At 47.3% G+C, this 15988-nt stretch overlaps 2 protein-coding genes across 2 annotated transcripts; one reads left to right on the top strand and one right to left on the bottom strand.

Annotated features, from left to right (window-relative positions):
• Positions 1-8037: 8037 nt before the first annotated feature.
• Positions 8038-8835, bottom strand: LOC117144729. The gene has a single exon (XM_033310073.1). The coding sequence runs from the start codon at positions 8601-8603 to the stop codon at positions 8043-8045; it is 561 nt and encodes a 186-aa protein (XP_033165964.1). The 5' UTR covers positions 8604-8835; the 3' UTR covers positions 8038-8042.
• Positions 8836-10061: 1226 nt separating this feature from the next.
• Positions 10062-10774, top strand: LOC117144696. Its single transcript, XM_033310021.1, has 2 exons — positions 10062-10139; positions 10268-10774. The coding sequence occupies exons 1-2, from the start codon at positions 10130-10132 to the stop codon at positions 10708-10710; spliced, it is 453 nt and encodes a 150-aa protein (XP_033165912.1). The 5' UTR covers positions 10062-10129; the 3' UTR covers positions 10711-10774.
• Positions 10775-15988: the final 5214 nt, after the last annotated feature.

Here is a 15988-nt window from a genome sequence, read left to right as displayed (position 1 = left end):
GGTTTTTTGTTGCTGTCAGTCACAGTCGGTGCAAAATGACGCCCACAGGCCGATCGGCAAGTGTGCAAACAATAAGGAAAGTATTTTCAAATAAAGTAAATATGTCTTCGAAATAGCTGGGCTGCAACTGAAACTGAAAACAAATGGAATTCCAGGCGCTGAAGGTTATCAACAATCACACAGAGAAACAGAGTGCCTATAAAACATAAGCATGTTCCATACAAGTGATTATAAAAAAAATAGTTCTTTGAATATTAATAATAATTTGGGAATGTTCTAAGGAGCTGCATTTAGGTTTAGATTTAATGAATAAGTTACGAAATCAAATGGCAGATTCCCTGTCGGCATCTTTTGGTCTCGCCTGTTTCTTCAAGTGCTAAAATTGAAGGTTCCAAGTCACGCTAGAATCCCGAGAAAAAAGTGGCCACATTCTAGTCGAAAAATTGTGCTCGCCCCGTGGACACATGGGACCTGCTTGGAGGAGGACGAAATTGTGACACAAAGTTATGACAATGATGAAATGGGAACGACGTCGACGCCGCCGCCGCCGCCGACCGTTCATGATGATGATGAGCCGCAGCGGCAACTGAAGCAGAAGGAGCAGAGCGACGTCGCCGGAGTCCTGTCATGGACACGGATGCCAGCTGCCACCGGTGGGAGAGTAAGACATTTTCCGCTTTTCCGCCCAACACGAGAGCCACCCCCACACTTTTCGTACTTTTGCCCGCCGCAGGAATACAATTTCATTTGATGTGCATGTGTGCGATGAAATTTTCGCACATTTACATAAAAGAGATGCTCCCGAATATAGGAAAGGGATTTCAGCTCTCATATGACCAAGGTAAATGCCCTAACCTGGATACACAACTGTGTCACTAATGAAGCCCAGCTGAAAGGAGTCCCAAATGAGGCTTCATTTTCGGTGCAATCGTGTTAAGTTCATCAGAACTCGGATTACGTAGACATTTTCGGGACATTGCCAGGCGATGACATTTTTCGACTTTCACCAACTTGACTCGCAGTCAACTTGGCATTTGCATGCCAAATACCCAAAGAACGATGCCAAGTCATTCGCTCACATGTGACATTGCATGCCGCATTTCGAAAAAAAAATGAAAATAAAATGAAAAAAATATTACGAGAAGCTCGATGGAGAAAGCGAACGCAACAAAACTTTACGAGCACCAAATACACTTAAAAAGTAATAAAATATTTTATTACGGCACACAAAAAACTACTAATGCACACATGGCAACGCATCAAATTGCTACGGAAATTGGCAAACACATTACGGCGGAGTGAACTTGAGCGACTTCGACTCAGCTGCTTTTAAATAAACCAAAGCCCTTTGCGATAAATTAAATATTCATTAGCTGTGAGCAGCAGACATCACGCCCCGTTCGATGTCACGGATTTTGATTAAGCATCCGTAATGCGGCATCTTTAATGCTCCATCAGGATGACGATACGAGCCACTAATCAATAATGCGCTCTTTGCGTCACGAAGCTAATTCTGCGATTCAGCCAGTTAACCGCAGAGCCAGGACGACTTTGAGTCCTGCCGCCTGTCCTGCTGGTGCCGTGCGTGCGTCAATCGAGGGGCAAGGACATGGGGGAGCGGCAGCAGCTCGCCCCTCTCGCTGTTGATGCAGTTCATCAATCAAATCACTGGCTGTTAGTCAAGCAGTCATGTGATTTGATTGATTCGCGCTAAAAATCCGTAGTCAAACAAACGCCAGATCCAGCACTCGCAGAACGGCATTAATAATGCGGCTTGAAATGAGGAGGATTGCCAGTCAGTCAACTGGATGGGCGAGAAAAGGGGTGACACTATTGCAACCGCAGCAGCTTGGCTAACTGGCTGCATCTGGTTGCATCTGCAAAAACGGAAACGGAAATGGAAAGATAAATCGATAAGCGCCTTTTCCACACACACACGCACACACTCAACGGTGACAGCTGCTTAAGCGGCACAAAGCGTTCATTTGTCACTCGAACCGGGATGTACATAAATAATTTACAGAAGAGAAAGTCTTTGCCTCGAGCATCTTGGGCAATTTTAACAACTGCTCCCCGGCCGCCGGTTAGGGCATAAAAAATTGTTACGTCAATGAAATTGCCCAATTTTATGTTCAATCAATAAATGGAGAACGAGCAGGAGTTGTACGTGTTGGCTGCCTCAATTTATTTGGTATTCATGCAACATTAACATGGATTTTTATTAGTATCATGTTTTTGAGAAGGGTTACGGACCGACTGCGACCTGCCCAACTAATAAAACTCCCCCTGGCACTTGCTGTGAAATATACGGCCGGAGTCGGAGTCGGCAACCCTTTTTTTGGATAAACATTCCGGAGCCGAAAGGGCTTAGTGCTGGCCAGGCGAATTGTGTTATGCCTACGGCTTCCAATTCGATGGCATCGCTTCAGACAGGTGATGGAAAATGGATCGAGTCGATTGCAAGGTTGCCCTTTGGCAGTCAGAGTACGTGACTCCTGCCGGCTGGCATTTGCCTTTGAATTTCCACCTCCGCCTCCATCTACATCTCCACTTCCCATACCCATACCCATTCCCATGCCCAATCTCAATCCACCTTCAGTTCCAGCTCCAACTCCAGCTGTCTTAGCCGTGCGTGGCTGGGCCAACGAGAATCAATACCTGCTTTGATTGACACTTTGAATTTAAAGCATTGAATTAGCAAAGGGATCCTCGAAACAGTGGCTTTCGTGGGAGCCTTCAGCTGTGGGATTCTGAACGGGATTGGAAATGGGAATGGGAATGCAACCTGAACCTGGTTGAAGTTGCCCGGGCGACACTAAGCCGATTCCTTTCCTTTGACTGGAGCAGCAGAAGCAGCATCCCCGTAACCGTCTTATATTAATTCATTAAGCAGCCCCACCACTGAGAACTACGCACCCATGTAAGCGCTAAGAGGTACAGTAAGTATTGGCTATGACAGCTTATTTGCCTAATAATGTGCTCTTCTCATTTTATCTCTGCTAAAACTAACTTATTTATTCATTAGCTTTGCAAGCCTGCTTTTAATTTATCAAAGAGACAAATGTGGTAAAATGCAATTATAATGAGCTATTCGAGGCATTATTCACTGTACTCCTCAGCTGTCGCCCCAAAGTAGGCAACACGAAAACTGCTGCAGGGTCGCAGCAACCAACAAGTGTCTGAACTTTCGCTGAGGGCTTTCAAAGCCCCCTCCCGTACCGTTAACCCCCGAGTAACGGCCATTTCCGGCTCCTTCGTCCTGTTTACTAGCTTAGCAATGCTGACGACCCTTGCCCAGCGCAGAATGTCTCACGTTTCAGCCACTTTTCGACCATAATTACAGCCAAGAGCAATTTGAAAAACACTTGATGCTGGCAATTAAAAAGTTGAACAACATTTTTCTCCAGCAAACGGGGTCCACCTCACTTAGCTGCTGCTGCTCCGGGCTGCAAGTGTAATTAATTAGTTTTCAATTTCACTCTGCTAAATATGCATAATTTATGTGCCGGTGAGTGGGTTGGTAAAATGGTGAGCTGGGGGGGGGAAGATGTAGCCACGTCATGGTCATAATAAAATTTACTAGCCATTACTCGCTCCTTCTCACACTCTCTTCATCCTTTTCGAGTGGCAATTCTCCGGTCTGGCCAGCGCCTTCATCTTCTTCGTCCTGCCACTTTCCTTTCGGCTGGCAATTTGTGTGGACCAATTACTTTGTTTGTTTGCCGTTCGCCGTGCGACAATTGCAAAGGACAACTGCGACTTTTGCCGCTGTGGCAGTGCAGTGGCTGCAGCAGTGCTGCGTTTCCTCTATTTCCGTTGCAAACATTTCCGTTTCGCATTGCTGCAAATTTATTGTTTCCTTGCGGTTTGCGTGTGTGTCAGTGTGTCTGTGTGTGTGCTTGTGTGGGTACCTCGATTTGTCCTTTTTGCGTGTCTCTTGCTTTTTCAAGCCCTCTTGCCAGGACACTTTGTGCGCTGCTTGAGCCTGATGGCGCTCCTCGGGAGCGGCACCTTCGTCAAAGGGGATCTTAGCTCGAGACAACAAGGACTCCAGACCAATCAAACAGCAAAATGGCGGTAAAGCGGAAGTGCCGTCCCTACATTCGCCAATCCCCACGCACAAACGTTGTTGGGCTCTTCCGGCCGGAAATACGCATTTAGTTGCATGTGAAATTGCTACATTTTTGTCAACAGGCAAATTTATATTTATTTCTACGCGTTTCTTATTCCGTAAGGCGGAACCGAGACTTGGCGATGAAAAATTGAAATGTCGTTTCTAATAAATCATTTTGGCAAGGCGCGCAGCGACTTGTTTGTTTCGCTTCTCCGCTCTCATGCCGTCGCCAACTGTTTGTGCTTATTTCCGTTTCCGCTGGCCCCACGACCCTGGCCTGGCTTCATTTTTCTCTTCCATTTTTTTTGTATTTTGGCCTCCTTTGGCTGGGTTTACCTTACCGGATATTTTCAGCACCGTCATTGCAGCCGACATAATTAATTACCCGGCCGCGCCGAGCATTTCCCAGCGGCCTTCGGTGTGCCTCACCTGAGGCGATGGCAGTGGCATTGGAAAACAGGAAGCGGCCTGTCCATGTCCCCAGATTTGCTGACAGCCGGCGGAGACAAAGGAAGAGGAGGCTGCCAGCAACGCGCAACAATTTATAATTGGATCGCTTTAATTATGTGAATTTATGTGCGGGACAGTCACTTATTATTGTGCCCGCAGGATAATCCACACACAGGCGGACATCAAGTTTGGATTCACATTTTGACTGACAGCAGAGAAAGTCCTCTTTTGGCGTTTGTATCAAATTAGAATGCATGCATAATGGTGATGCATGCACAGGTGACCCCAAATGGAATACTAATTGAATTCATTATGACGCATGACAGGCTCCATAGAGTTAATAATCCCCTGGATTCTTTCACCCTCTCTCAATTTACCAAGCATTTATCTCTGGAGTCAGCAGCAACTTAAATCTCAATCGACTCACAAGACGGATGGCACTTTTATCGTAAATTTTCTGCTGCTGCTGCCGGGAACAACACTTTTCAATTAGGAGGTGCCACGAAAGCTGCATCGCCCATTATCGCAGTGCAATTCAATTAGAAGCCGCTGGGCGGACGGAAAGGGTCGAGGGATGGGGGAATCGGGACCAAGAATCCCGAGCAGCGGGTGGGAAGGCATATGGCTGTGCCCCCCCGGCGAAGGCGAATCTTGCCAGCACATTTGACAGCATGAAATTGAGTGAGCTGCAGTTCCTAGACACACAATGCCCCCACGTAACGTCTCATTTCGGGCCTTCCAATCCAATCGAAGGACGGACGGAGGGACGGGGTAAGGCCGATCTAGAGCACGATTTGTGAGCCGGAATACAGGAGTATATATAGAGCAGGGGGCACCCTTCGTCCTGCACTCTCGCATGAGTTATCATTTCAGGCACATTGATTTATGCAGTCGCCGGGAAAGCAACCTGCATGGCTGCTGCTGAGATAAGAATTAATTGGCAAGTGCACTGTGCAAATAAATTGCATAGCCATCCGGGTGTGGGTTTCAGTGTGGAATCGGGCGGGATCTGTTCTGGGTTGCTTTGGATTGGGCGCTCCACTGCAGCAGTTCCACCGCTGCCGTTCCTGGTGGGCAAATGCAAACACACACACACATAAAGCAGGTCCCCGGTTTGCTGCCGCTTTTAATGCAAATGTGACAAATGTTTTACGGCTGGCTGCGTATGCATTGACTCTGGGCAAACACCTGTAAATGGATTGAAGCCACAGCAGGCGGCCAGGAGCGGAGGCTCCTTGCCAGCCAATAGATTCATCTCACTTAACGCTTCACTCCAAATTGTGATATCATCATAAATCTGTCGCACTCGTCGCTCATTAGCAGGGACACAAAAAGGACACTCACAGTTAAGGATAGCTAGTTAGCCAGCTGGTTAACCTTTTGAAAAATGTTAAAACTTAAACTTTTTATAGATTCCAAGGTCGAATTTTATAAGAACACAGTTACTGGTACACAAAAACCGAACTGCTTTGCCAAGAGGTGACCCTGAAATCCGCTCCTGCTCTTGAGCCCCGTATATCAGTGGTAACTGCAATTGCAATGGACCCTCGGCCGGTCTCTGTTTGCATCCTGTGTAGGCTTCAACTGGTGCTGGCCTTGGTGCCACATTTGCATTCGCATTCGGATTTGCCGGGCAGGGCCAACACTGTGTGTGTGCGGCGGCACTTTCAACTGCATTTTTGCCCATATTTGGGATTTGCATTGCCACATTAACCCCCGTGCGCTCGTGTGCTGGTGTGTGTGTGAGCCCGGTTAAATTTGCAGGAAGCGAGAACATAAATTGAAGGGCAGCTGAACAACATTGGCAGACGATCAATATTATTGCGCCTGCGGTGGGGCAATCAACGAAATGGAGAGTCCCTTAACAAAGACACCACATGGAGGATATGGAAGTTCGGGGCGTCATGGGTCCCCGGAGAATGGAGTGTGCTCTCTATTAGCCACATCGATGATGCTGGCGGTCTATTGATTTTCCAGCTGATTGCGCTGCCTTTAACTATATTTATGGCATACTTATGGATGGAGCACCGCCTCCCCAAACGGCGGCAGTTAAAGCCATTCTCATAGTATTTCCCAAGGAAATTATCAGCCGTGTTTCAGTTGCCAATCGGTTAATTACTTTTCCCCAGCCTGAGTCAGCAGGATGCGAGAGTCCTGTGAGTCGTCTTTGGTCTCTGGTACGCAATAAATTAGAAGTCGCTTTCATTGATTTCTGCTGAGAGCAGCAGGTAAACATTTAATTAATTTGAAGGCCCCCCAACCGCTAAGCACTTTTATATCAGTGGCAATTAAAATTGCGTATACGTGATGTTGTCTGCCATCGCATCCCCGGGCATTGATTAATGGCCAGCCAGGAATGCAAAGCGTGGCAGAAATAGCGAAATAAAAACGAAGAGAAATATATGCAAATTGAAGATTTATTAAAGCCAGACAAAAGAAGACGGGGTCGTGATCCTACACCGGGCGTTAACAGTTGACAGTAATTTCCTGCATCTGGACGCGCTCAAAGCAAAATGCAATTTCCGTTGGGGAGCTCGGTGCAGCTCGGTCCGCTCTTTTTTATGCGCCGCCCAGCTGCATGTGTCATTATTCTTATGCCGTTTACCTGGGCCATGCTTTATGCCGGCAAGGACAAAGGCTTAAACCTGTAAACGGGGCTGAGAGCCGGTTAGAGCCAGGCCCGCACGGATCAGAGCAGCTGCTGCCATGCCGCACCGTAAAAAATATAACCCCACCCATGGGTGGGGCAAAGTAAAAAGGCACATCAAAGGCGGGGAAACAGCTGACCTCCAGACCTCTGGAACTCCAGGCCTCCAGACCTTCAGTTGCCAGCAGACAGAGGACGGCATAAAGGAGAGTGTAATGGCAAAGGATAATGCGTGGCTTTGCGGGAGTGTGGGAACTAAAAGGATTTGCCCCCTGCCCCGCACTCTGGAGCACATCATCATTAAATATGCTCAAATGAGCAATAATTGCAATGCACAGCATGTGAGGTATTATTTGGAATTCACTAATCCCATAAGTAGATCCAAACAATGAACTGGCAGTCGAAGTGCTCTAAATATATAATGACACGAAACAATACAATGCCAATCGAAAAGCATTAGGTCAATCCAAAAATATATTGTATGCTAATAACAATTGGATATTGATGAGATTTGTGCTGAATATCGCAATTATTTATAAACAAAAAGCATAAAATGGCTAAAAAACAATTGCAAACAAAAAGCCATCCTAGAATTTCTTTTTTTGGAACTCGATTTCGTTATCAATCGCTTGCTACGCTTATCAGTGTTTTGAACAAAAACACCCACATCAGTAAGAAACTTTTTACTTTATTTACAGATAAAACTAGTGAGTGAAATGGCGCAGAATGACTACCCAATACATTAATGAATATTCGAGTCTGGGGTAGACAAGTCACGACCATTTGGTATGATTATTGATATTGCTTGTACATGGTTATCCAACCGCCGGATCAGTAGTACGCCTCACACTCCATCTGGCGACGCCATTGTGACCAGTCCGCACAGCCCACCACCTCGGAACTGGCCACGAATCCTCTGCCGGCGGCGCAGTTGAGCAGCAGAGGTGTGGCATTTCTGCTGGGACACAGGAAGAATCGATTGGGATCCGGCGAGGCCCAGGGCGATGGCACGATGCCGGTACTGCTGTCACAGCCAGCTGACAACTGGGCGGCCACCTGCTCCTCCGAGGGCCGGCAGGCTGGCCAGTGGTCATAGGGCAAACAGCCCAGATAACCGAGACCGCTGAAAAATCCCCGGCCAGGCGGACACTCCAGCTGCAGCGGTTGTCCGCCATCGGAGCACACGTAGAATATGTTGGGGTCCGGATCTCCCCACATGTCCGTGGCATGTCTGCATGTTGCATTCGTGGTTGTGTCAGGGTCGGCGGTGGCTGCCACACCCTGCTGCAGCAGCTGCAGCACGGTCAGGATCAGGATCAGGAGCAGCATCCGGGGGGAGTAACTCCATTTATTTTTCATAAATAATTTCATCACGAACAGCCAACGGAGCATTTATTATTATGACACACAAAGTTCTCTTTCCCTCACTGTCCGAATGCCTGATTTTACTTTATTTCTTGGTTTTTTTTTTGACTGCGAACTGCAGTTGGGTGGTAAATTCAGATATTTTTTTCACTCGCTTCTCATCATTTGGCCATAAGCTGGGTTCGTTAATAAATTTATGTGTATGCTTCCTGCTGAAAAACCCGAGTCGACTGATTGATGTCGTCGCCATTGTCTTTCGCTTTTATACCCATGCTCATTGCATGACTTTCCATGTTCCCTGCAAACCTTATCGCAGCTATTTTTACAGTCATTTTTCATCGGGCATGGGGCACCGGGCATCGGGCTTTCTGATTTTTCGGGCATTTTTATTTTGGTCTTAAGTGACGTCGTCGCTCTCTTTTGGCAGCATTTTGTTGATTAGATAAGACGGAGTGGTTTAAAGTTTTGTGCTCTCCGCTCGATAAGTTCTGGAAATTAATGGCACGAGAGCAGAAGATTTCAATCAGCAGCTGGCCAAAAATTTCCTACTCTCATCGTTGTTCGATAGTCAGAATTTCCCTTTGCTAACATGGCCGAATGTTTTGGACTACCGAAAACGAGCTGACTCACACACACACATGCACATCGCTTATCTAAGCGATAGCAGGGCAGAGACATTAATTGCCTTTCAAATGAAGCCAAATTGGAAATTATTGCTGCAGAAATCAGTTGGAAATTAAATTACGCTCCACTGCCGATATAATGGAGCATTTTCGAATGACTTCAGTTGCAGGCCCAGCTGCCGTCAAAAGTTCTAATTGATTTGGCTTAGAGCGCCCAAATGGAGGAGCACAGCTGGCGCTGCCTGGAAAGAAGTCACTTTGCGGCCAGGACACGAAGCCCATAACCTGCTGAAACAAAAAAAAAAGGGAAAAAGGAAAACTTCCTAGCCGTTTTTGTTGTTGAGTCACGTTGTCAATTCAACTTCCTTACTCACTCGCTTCTCCACTTTTTGCACTCTATTTACGCGAGACCCAAGTTTAAATAGGCAAACTTCGTGGAGTTCTGCCAAAGTTGACAATATAATCGACATAAATTCCAATAGGCTTGCTATCGATGTTGGCTTCCATCGGCAGGGAATTCAATTAAAAGTTTCCCAGACGTGAGCAGCAGGTGACAGTGAGAAGCGAACATTTGGCACCATGGCACTCCGAAATCAAAGTTACTTCGGTTCCTGGAACTGCTCATCGCCAACCACTTGAGACGTGGTATCTGCCACAGGCAGAACAGCAAATTAAGCCAAGAATTTGCCATTATCTGCATAAGAAAAACACCCGATAAGCGATGTGGGCAAGACCAGAAGCCAAAACATAACGTTCATCATCGGAAGTGTCAACAAGTCAATGGCAATGGCAATGATATGGTACCGCTCACGAAAGTCCCGATAAGTTGCCCGATCGGATAGAATGTTATAAAAGCCCAATCAGTGGTCTTCCATTCGTTTAGTCTGCGTTAAATTTTTGAATCGAGAAGAAGCTGATAAAGGATTCACCATGCTGAAAGGTAAACATCCTTAGGAATAATCTACTCAACTATTGTGCGTTCGGTGAAATTCAACCTGGAACTATGAACCTGATAATCTTAATCACGCATACTATTAATCACTCGACTATTTTCAAATCCCCCTGCAGCAGTCATCATTTTCTTTGGCATCCTGGCTCTGGGCTACGCCGCCTCCGTGGGCACCGCCAGCGAAGTTTGCCAGTCGAAGGACGAGCTGTGGGGCGGCGAGGACATCAGGAAGTTTTACTTCTGTCTGGACGGCAAGGTTATAACCGATGAGTGCGACTCGGGATACTATTTCGTGAACAACGCCACCTTCAGCGGCTGCCTGCCCGCCGACCTGATGAAGCCCTCCTGCGTAAACCTGGACACCAAGGTGCCCGACTGCACCGGAACCAGCAAGATGCAGCCCCAGGTCGCCGACGATGTGGCCAGCTTCTACCTGTGCACCAGCGAGGGAGCCACGGTGATGCCGTGTCCCGATGGCAAGGCGTTCGTGTCCCAGGATGGCTATCTGGGATGCTTCGAGTGGACCGAGTGGCGTTCGTTGCGTAACTGCGTCGACGACTGATGATGTGATGTGTGGCGTTTTAATTATAGTTCTTCCAGCGCCATCCACTTGCCGCGATTAAAAGTGTCCGAATTGAAATGTTATTAACTTTAAATTGATTGGAAAATAATTGATATATGAGCGGCGGTCGAGTGGGGCTGATATGATAAGCGCTGACACATATTGAAGCCCACAAATTGAACTGCTGCGACATTTCCGGGAACTAACATACACAATTCGGTATGCCATAAATCCTGACTGGCCCCTCGCAAAGAGCAAAATTGCCGGGCATTGGGAAAACATTTTCAAGAAAATTCCAATCGCATGTGCGAGATTGGGATTGTGAGTTTTGTGAGTTTGTGTGCTGGCTGCTGCCGCAGCGCAAAACAATTGTCGCCGCAAACTTTTGCGCAAAACAAACAACTTCGGATGGGGGACAAATTACAGGGGCCAGCGAAAGGACAAGGAGCATGGAGCAAGGACCAACTGCAGGACATGCTCCTGGTTTCCCGATGCCGAACACATGTTCGTCTGGCGAGAGGTCCTTGGTGGCAGTTGTGCTCGTCGGGCTAAAAATGAGTTTAAAGTTCGATGCCGAACCGCATTAATCTTGTGCTGTTGGTGTGTGCGAAGTGGTGCAACATGAAACCAAAAGTTGCCAATGATTGCGTCAGATGCCCCAAAGGGAGTCACGTGGAACAAGGCAGCCGAAAGCAGATCTAGTGGGTTTCCAAGTGATCCATCCGACAGTTTCTGTTCCTCGCTCTTACTTTTCCACCATGAGAACTCCCAGCCCTTTGATCACTCGCAGCGATTGCACATCCCCGACTAGGTAATAAATGTCTAAGTGGGCAGGCAGGGAGGCGGCGAGGGCCAAGTGTCAGTGACACGGAACTACAGCCAGGATGGAGTACGGATGGAGTCCGGAATGGGTAGTCCCAATCCTGCTGCTCAACCACCCAAAATGAGTTAGTCAGGAAATTGCATTATTTGTCTTTGGCCGTTGCGGGCAAAAACCGTACAATGATGGCGAATGCAGAAAGAGGACCCAGTGTGTGGATGCGGACGACAATGCTGTGCCGCAGCAGCCCCATTCCTCCCATGGGGCACTAACTAGTGTGGCAACTATCCCCATTCCCACCTCGTCCGCTGCTCGTTTTGCTGCCTCGCCAGCCACTTTAAAATGGCGTGGCTATCTCCGGACCCCGGCCGTCACACATGCGAGTTTTCAAACGCTCCGAAGTCACAGCAATCTTTCTGCTCCATTTCCGCCCACTCCTGCAGCTGTTGCTGCCACCACATTCTAGATGCCTGCTGCCCTCCAACTCCTGCAGCTCCTCCAGCTGCACCAGCGCCTCCTGCCACTGCCGCTGTTGTTGCATTTTAATTGCATGGATGCCTGGGCCGTTCGGACCATTAATCCTGCACAAGTTTTGTGCAAAAATTGCGAAAAGGGATTTTTAAAGTCACAACTGTCGTATGTTATCAGCACGCCCAGGGAGAATAGCTCCAACACAAGAGGGTCAACACTCAGAGAAAAAGTAATTTAATCGCTTAATAAATATCTCTCGAGTTTTGAATACACAATTAGCCATATTTCCGGAATCATTCTGATTATTTGTTTTTATTATAAACTTTTTATAAATGAGATATGTTAAATGTCTCTTTATTTTTTTGCCTGTTGAAATATAGAAGGCCTTTCGTAGTTTCCGAGCTGAAAACTCGGGCCTGCAGTTTAGAGTCCGTCTTGTAGGACCCAGTGCCGCAGTGGTGCTTGGATTTAATTGAGTTTACAATTGTTTTGTGGCCACTCTGCGCCGCTCTTCAGCTGCCAGCGGCCTGTGAACTCTGACCCCTGGCTGACGTGTTGTTACTTTAATTAAGTTTGCTGCGCTGGTCCGCATAAATTACGGCGGCAACAGGGCGCATACGCAATGCGCTCGTAGTTTCTTTTCGACTTTTTGCCCAGCCCACTTCCGTGCAGTGGCCATTGTACAAGTCATTTTTCGTCAAATGGGCATAATTGGCATTTTTGGAGTCGCAGGCCTCTGTGGTGACAGTCAATGGCAGCCCCCGACTTCCTCCAATTTGCACCCCCTTCTGCGGCTTCCGTTCAATGATTTTTCAGTGCGCGCATTTTCGCGCTTGAATTGCTGGCGAACAGAAATGGTATGGGGTCTTTCGGGCTGGAAAAGTTGGCTTAAACTTTTCCACTTGAATGGCAGCGGAAGGTTTTATGCGCCTCGCTTCCACTGTGCCACTGCCAGTTGCACGGAGAGTGGGTACTGGGTGGTGCTGGGTAGCTTGCTGGTGACTTGTGCCACATTGTGCTGCCGCCATGAAAGTATGCAGCATAAAATTTGTGCTCGGCAACAAATAAATATTTGACCCCAGCTCGCAGCAGGGTGCAAGCCCTTCCCCCATTTTTGCGCTGCCGTTGAATTTATATTTGCACTTAACAACCGTGCAACAACAAGGGGCACAGGAACAGGAGCGACGACGACGACAACGACTACAATGCAACCACAACTCCAAGTTGGCGGCAACAACAGCAATGGCAACTACCGCAGCACCACTTTCGAGAGGGAAAAGTTTGTGTGGCTTATTTTTCGGTTACAAATCAAATCCAAAATCGCATTAAAATTGCATGCAGCGGAAAAATTGTGCAGCCAGCAGCACACAGGGCGATTGCGAGGATGTGTGAGGGGAGCCCAAATAACCGCGTAACCAGAAGCCTTGCCACCATAAGGACCTGTCAGGACCTCCCAGGATCTGCGCGAATGGAAATGGTGGCTCAGCAGGGTGGCGCTGAAGTGGCACCGCACTCTTGCCGTTGCCGCTGCCGCTGCCGCTGCTGCTGTTGTTGTTGTGGTGCAAGACATTTGCTGCGGTGCTTTTGCCCGATTGTTGCTGTTGTTGCCGTTCCAATTGAATTTTTGCGAGACGAAATCACTTCAACGCCTTCGATTTCAATTTCCGCCACATTTCAAATTTGTATTCAGTTATTGCATTTTGCCCGATTCCCCCCCAACTCGTAATCGTTGTTTTGGGGCCTGGAACTTGTCTTTACACAGGACTAAAGTTGTTTTGTAGATATTGATCTGAAAATTGGTTTCGCGCAGCTCGTAATTGCATTTTCGTCGGTGACTGAACAAAAATCAAATTCAAGTTTTGTGGGACATCGATTACACTTATTGATGCCGACAATGGAACAAGTTATGATGATGCTTCTTATGGCTGTTATTAAATGCCAAGAAATCTCCCAAGGATATGGTTTGCTTTTAAGGAGCAGAAAGTCATCAACAGAACTACCTACTTTTTCCACTCTTGCTCTTCAATTTCTAATTACTCAGTTTTTTTCTTGCTTTCTCTGTGCATTTCCTCTATCTTTTCTACCCCAGCTTTGATACCGCATTCCATTTTCCGTATCTGCGTCCGTGTGATTCGATTGCTTTGCGATTGGACACGCACATAGAAAGGCTTTCTCTTCTTCCATTCCTTGTGTGGCTATCTCCCTGGAGTTGGCCGCATCTGGTTGCGCAAGGCAGTACCTTTTGATGGGCTAACCAGTTACGGCATATCGATGCAAGCCGCCAGTTAACCCATTAAAGCCAAATGGGCTTAATGAACTAATACCTATGCTAAGATAATTGTAATTTAAGGTGTTTTCTTGGTAAGCTCCCCATATTCTAATTTATAATCGAAGTATTACTACTTGCTAAATATTTTAATATAATTTAGTGGGTTAAGCAAGCAACTTTGAGACCTGCTTTCTCCATTACGACGGCTTTTCGTGCATTTGTTGCTGCTGCTGATTCTGCAGGTCCTGGGCGTAGTCCTGGTCGTGTTCCTGCTCCTGCCCCTGCTCCTTCTCCCGATCCTCTTCCTGTTGTTTGCTGTCACTCGAGGACGTCGCTGTCTGGCTGCCTGAACGACTGAATGGCTAAATGGGCGGCGTGCTGTTGTTGTGGCCCGAGTTGTAATGGTGGGGCATCAATATCTCATTTGTATAACATATCGTAGTCAATATGAGACACGTGTATAAGTATCTAGTTTGCTCTGTGGTGGCTTTGGCCCGGCCGAGTTGGGGGGCTTTTGGGGTCCGTTGCATGTCATTGTAATGGTATCATGCTGTAACAGATTTCTGTTTACCTTGATTTACATATGAGGCGGGTTGTGGGTGGTTGGGTGGGGTGGTTAGGCGGTTAGGTGGGTGGTTAGGTGGGTGCCACACAAGCCGCAACAGAGCAAACAAACGACACTGCTGCTCACTCCTTCGCTGTGGCACGTAAATAGAAAAGAAAACACTTAAGCATGCACTTAGTCTTTGCGCCTTTCACTTCGTGTCGATGGCGATGTCGATGGCTGTGTCGCTTTGGATCAGGACATATATGTAACACATATATTGGTATGGGTGTGAATAAGCACATGTGTGGGCGCAAGGATGCGGCGTGTGTGTGTGTGTGTTGGCTGTGTTGTGTGCTACCAACTGCGATTTATGCAAATTTGTTTGGCTGCTGAGCCAAGCCCGGCTGTCGACTTTTTGTTAACAGTTTCTGTTGCCTCCACCCCTTTATTCTTTCGTTCGCTTCTGGTTCTGGTGTGTCCTGTGCGAGTCCTTTGTGCTGTTGTGCTCGCCCCTTACCCCTTCCGAACACCCACTAAGCAAATAAAGTTATTTGCATGCGCAAGTAAATCGATTTGTGTATATCAAATTGTGGGGCTTCAAACAAAAAACAAAATGAACGAATAAGAGAAAGAAAAGCGCACACACACACACTCGCAAAGCTGAAAGCTGAAAGCTAAACAAAAGCGGAAAAACAAACATTACCGCTTTGCCGCAGCTGCAACAGGAGGAAAAACGAAAATCTGGATCACACGAATCGCTTAATATTGATTGAACGCCAACGGCCGCACTTATACATATGGGCGCTCTAAATTCAAATACAATTAATTAAATGCTGTTGGCCGCTTTAGCGCCGCTTGATTCCCAATTTAATTGTGGCACAAAACAAATTTCGCAATTACATTAGGCGGCGGATGTGGAAAATTCGGCGGTGCTGTCGGGGCGGAAATAATACCCGATAGTGCCGCAAAGCTGGCTACACATTTTGTTTGTCCATTTGAGAGCTTTCCGCTGCAGCTAATTAAAAATTATTAAAACTAGCGCGCGAAGTTAAGTCCGTGCAGCTCAACGAGTGCCCGCCGACCATGGGAAATTGCCGTCATGTCAATTTACCAAATTGCGCAAACAAACAGGGGGCACAACCATCCGGTTGGAGCACCAAGGACACTCCAT

The sequence above is a fragment of the Drosophila mauritiana genome, chromosome 3R (assembly GCF_004382145.1).
Source record: "Drosophila mauritiana strain mau12 chromosome 3R, ASM438214v1, whole genome shotgun sequence".
In the NCBI taxonomy this organism is placed as follows: Eukaryota; Metazoa; Arthropoda; class Insecta; order Diptera; family Drosophilidae; genus Drosophila; species Drosophila mauritiana.
This window is presented reverse-complemented; position numbering and strand designations above follow the sequence as displayed.

Excerpts from the sequence above, each read along its gene's own strand:
- LOC117144729 (XM_033310073.1), bottom strand. The coding sequence starts at position 8,603 with ATGCTCCGTTGGCTGTTCGTGATGAAATTATTTATGAAAAATAAATGG.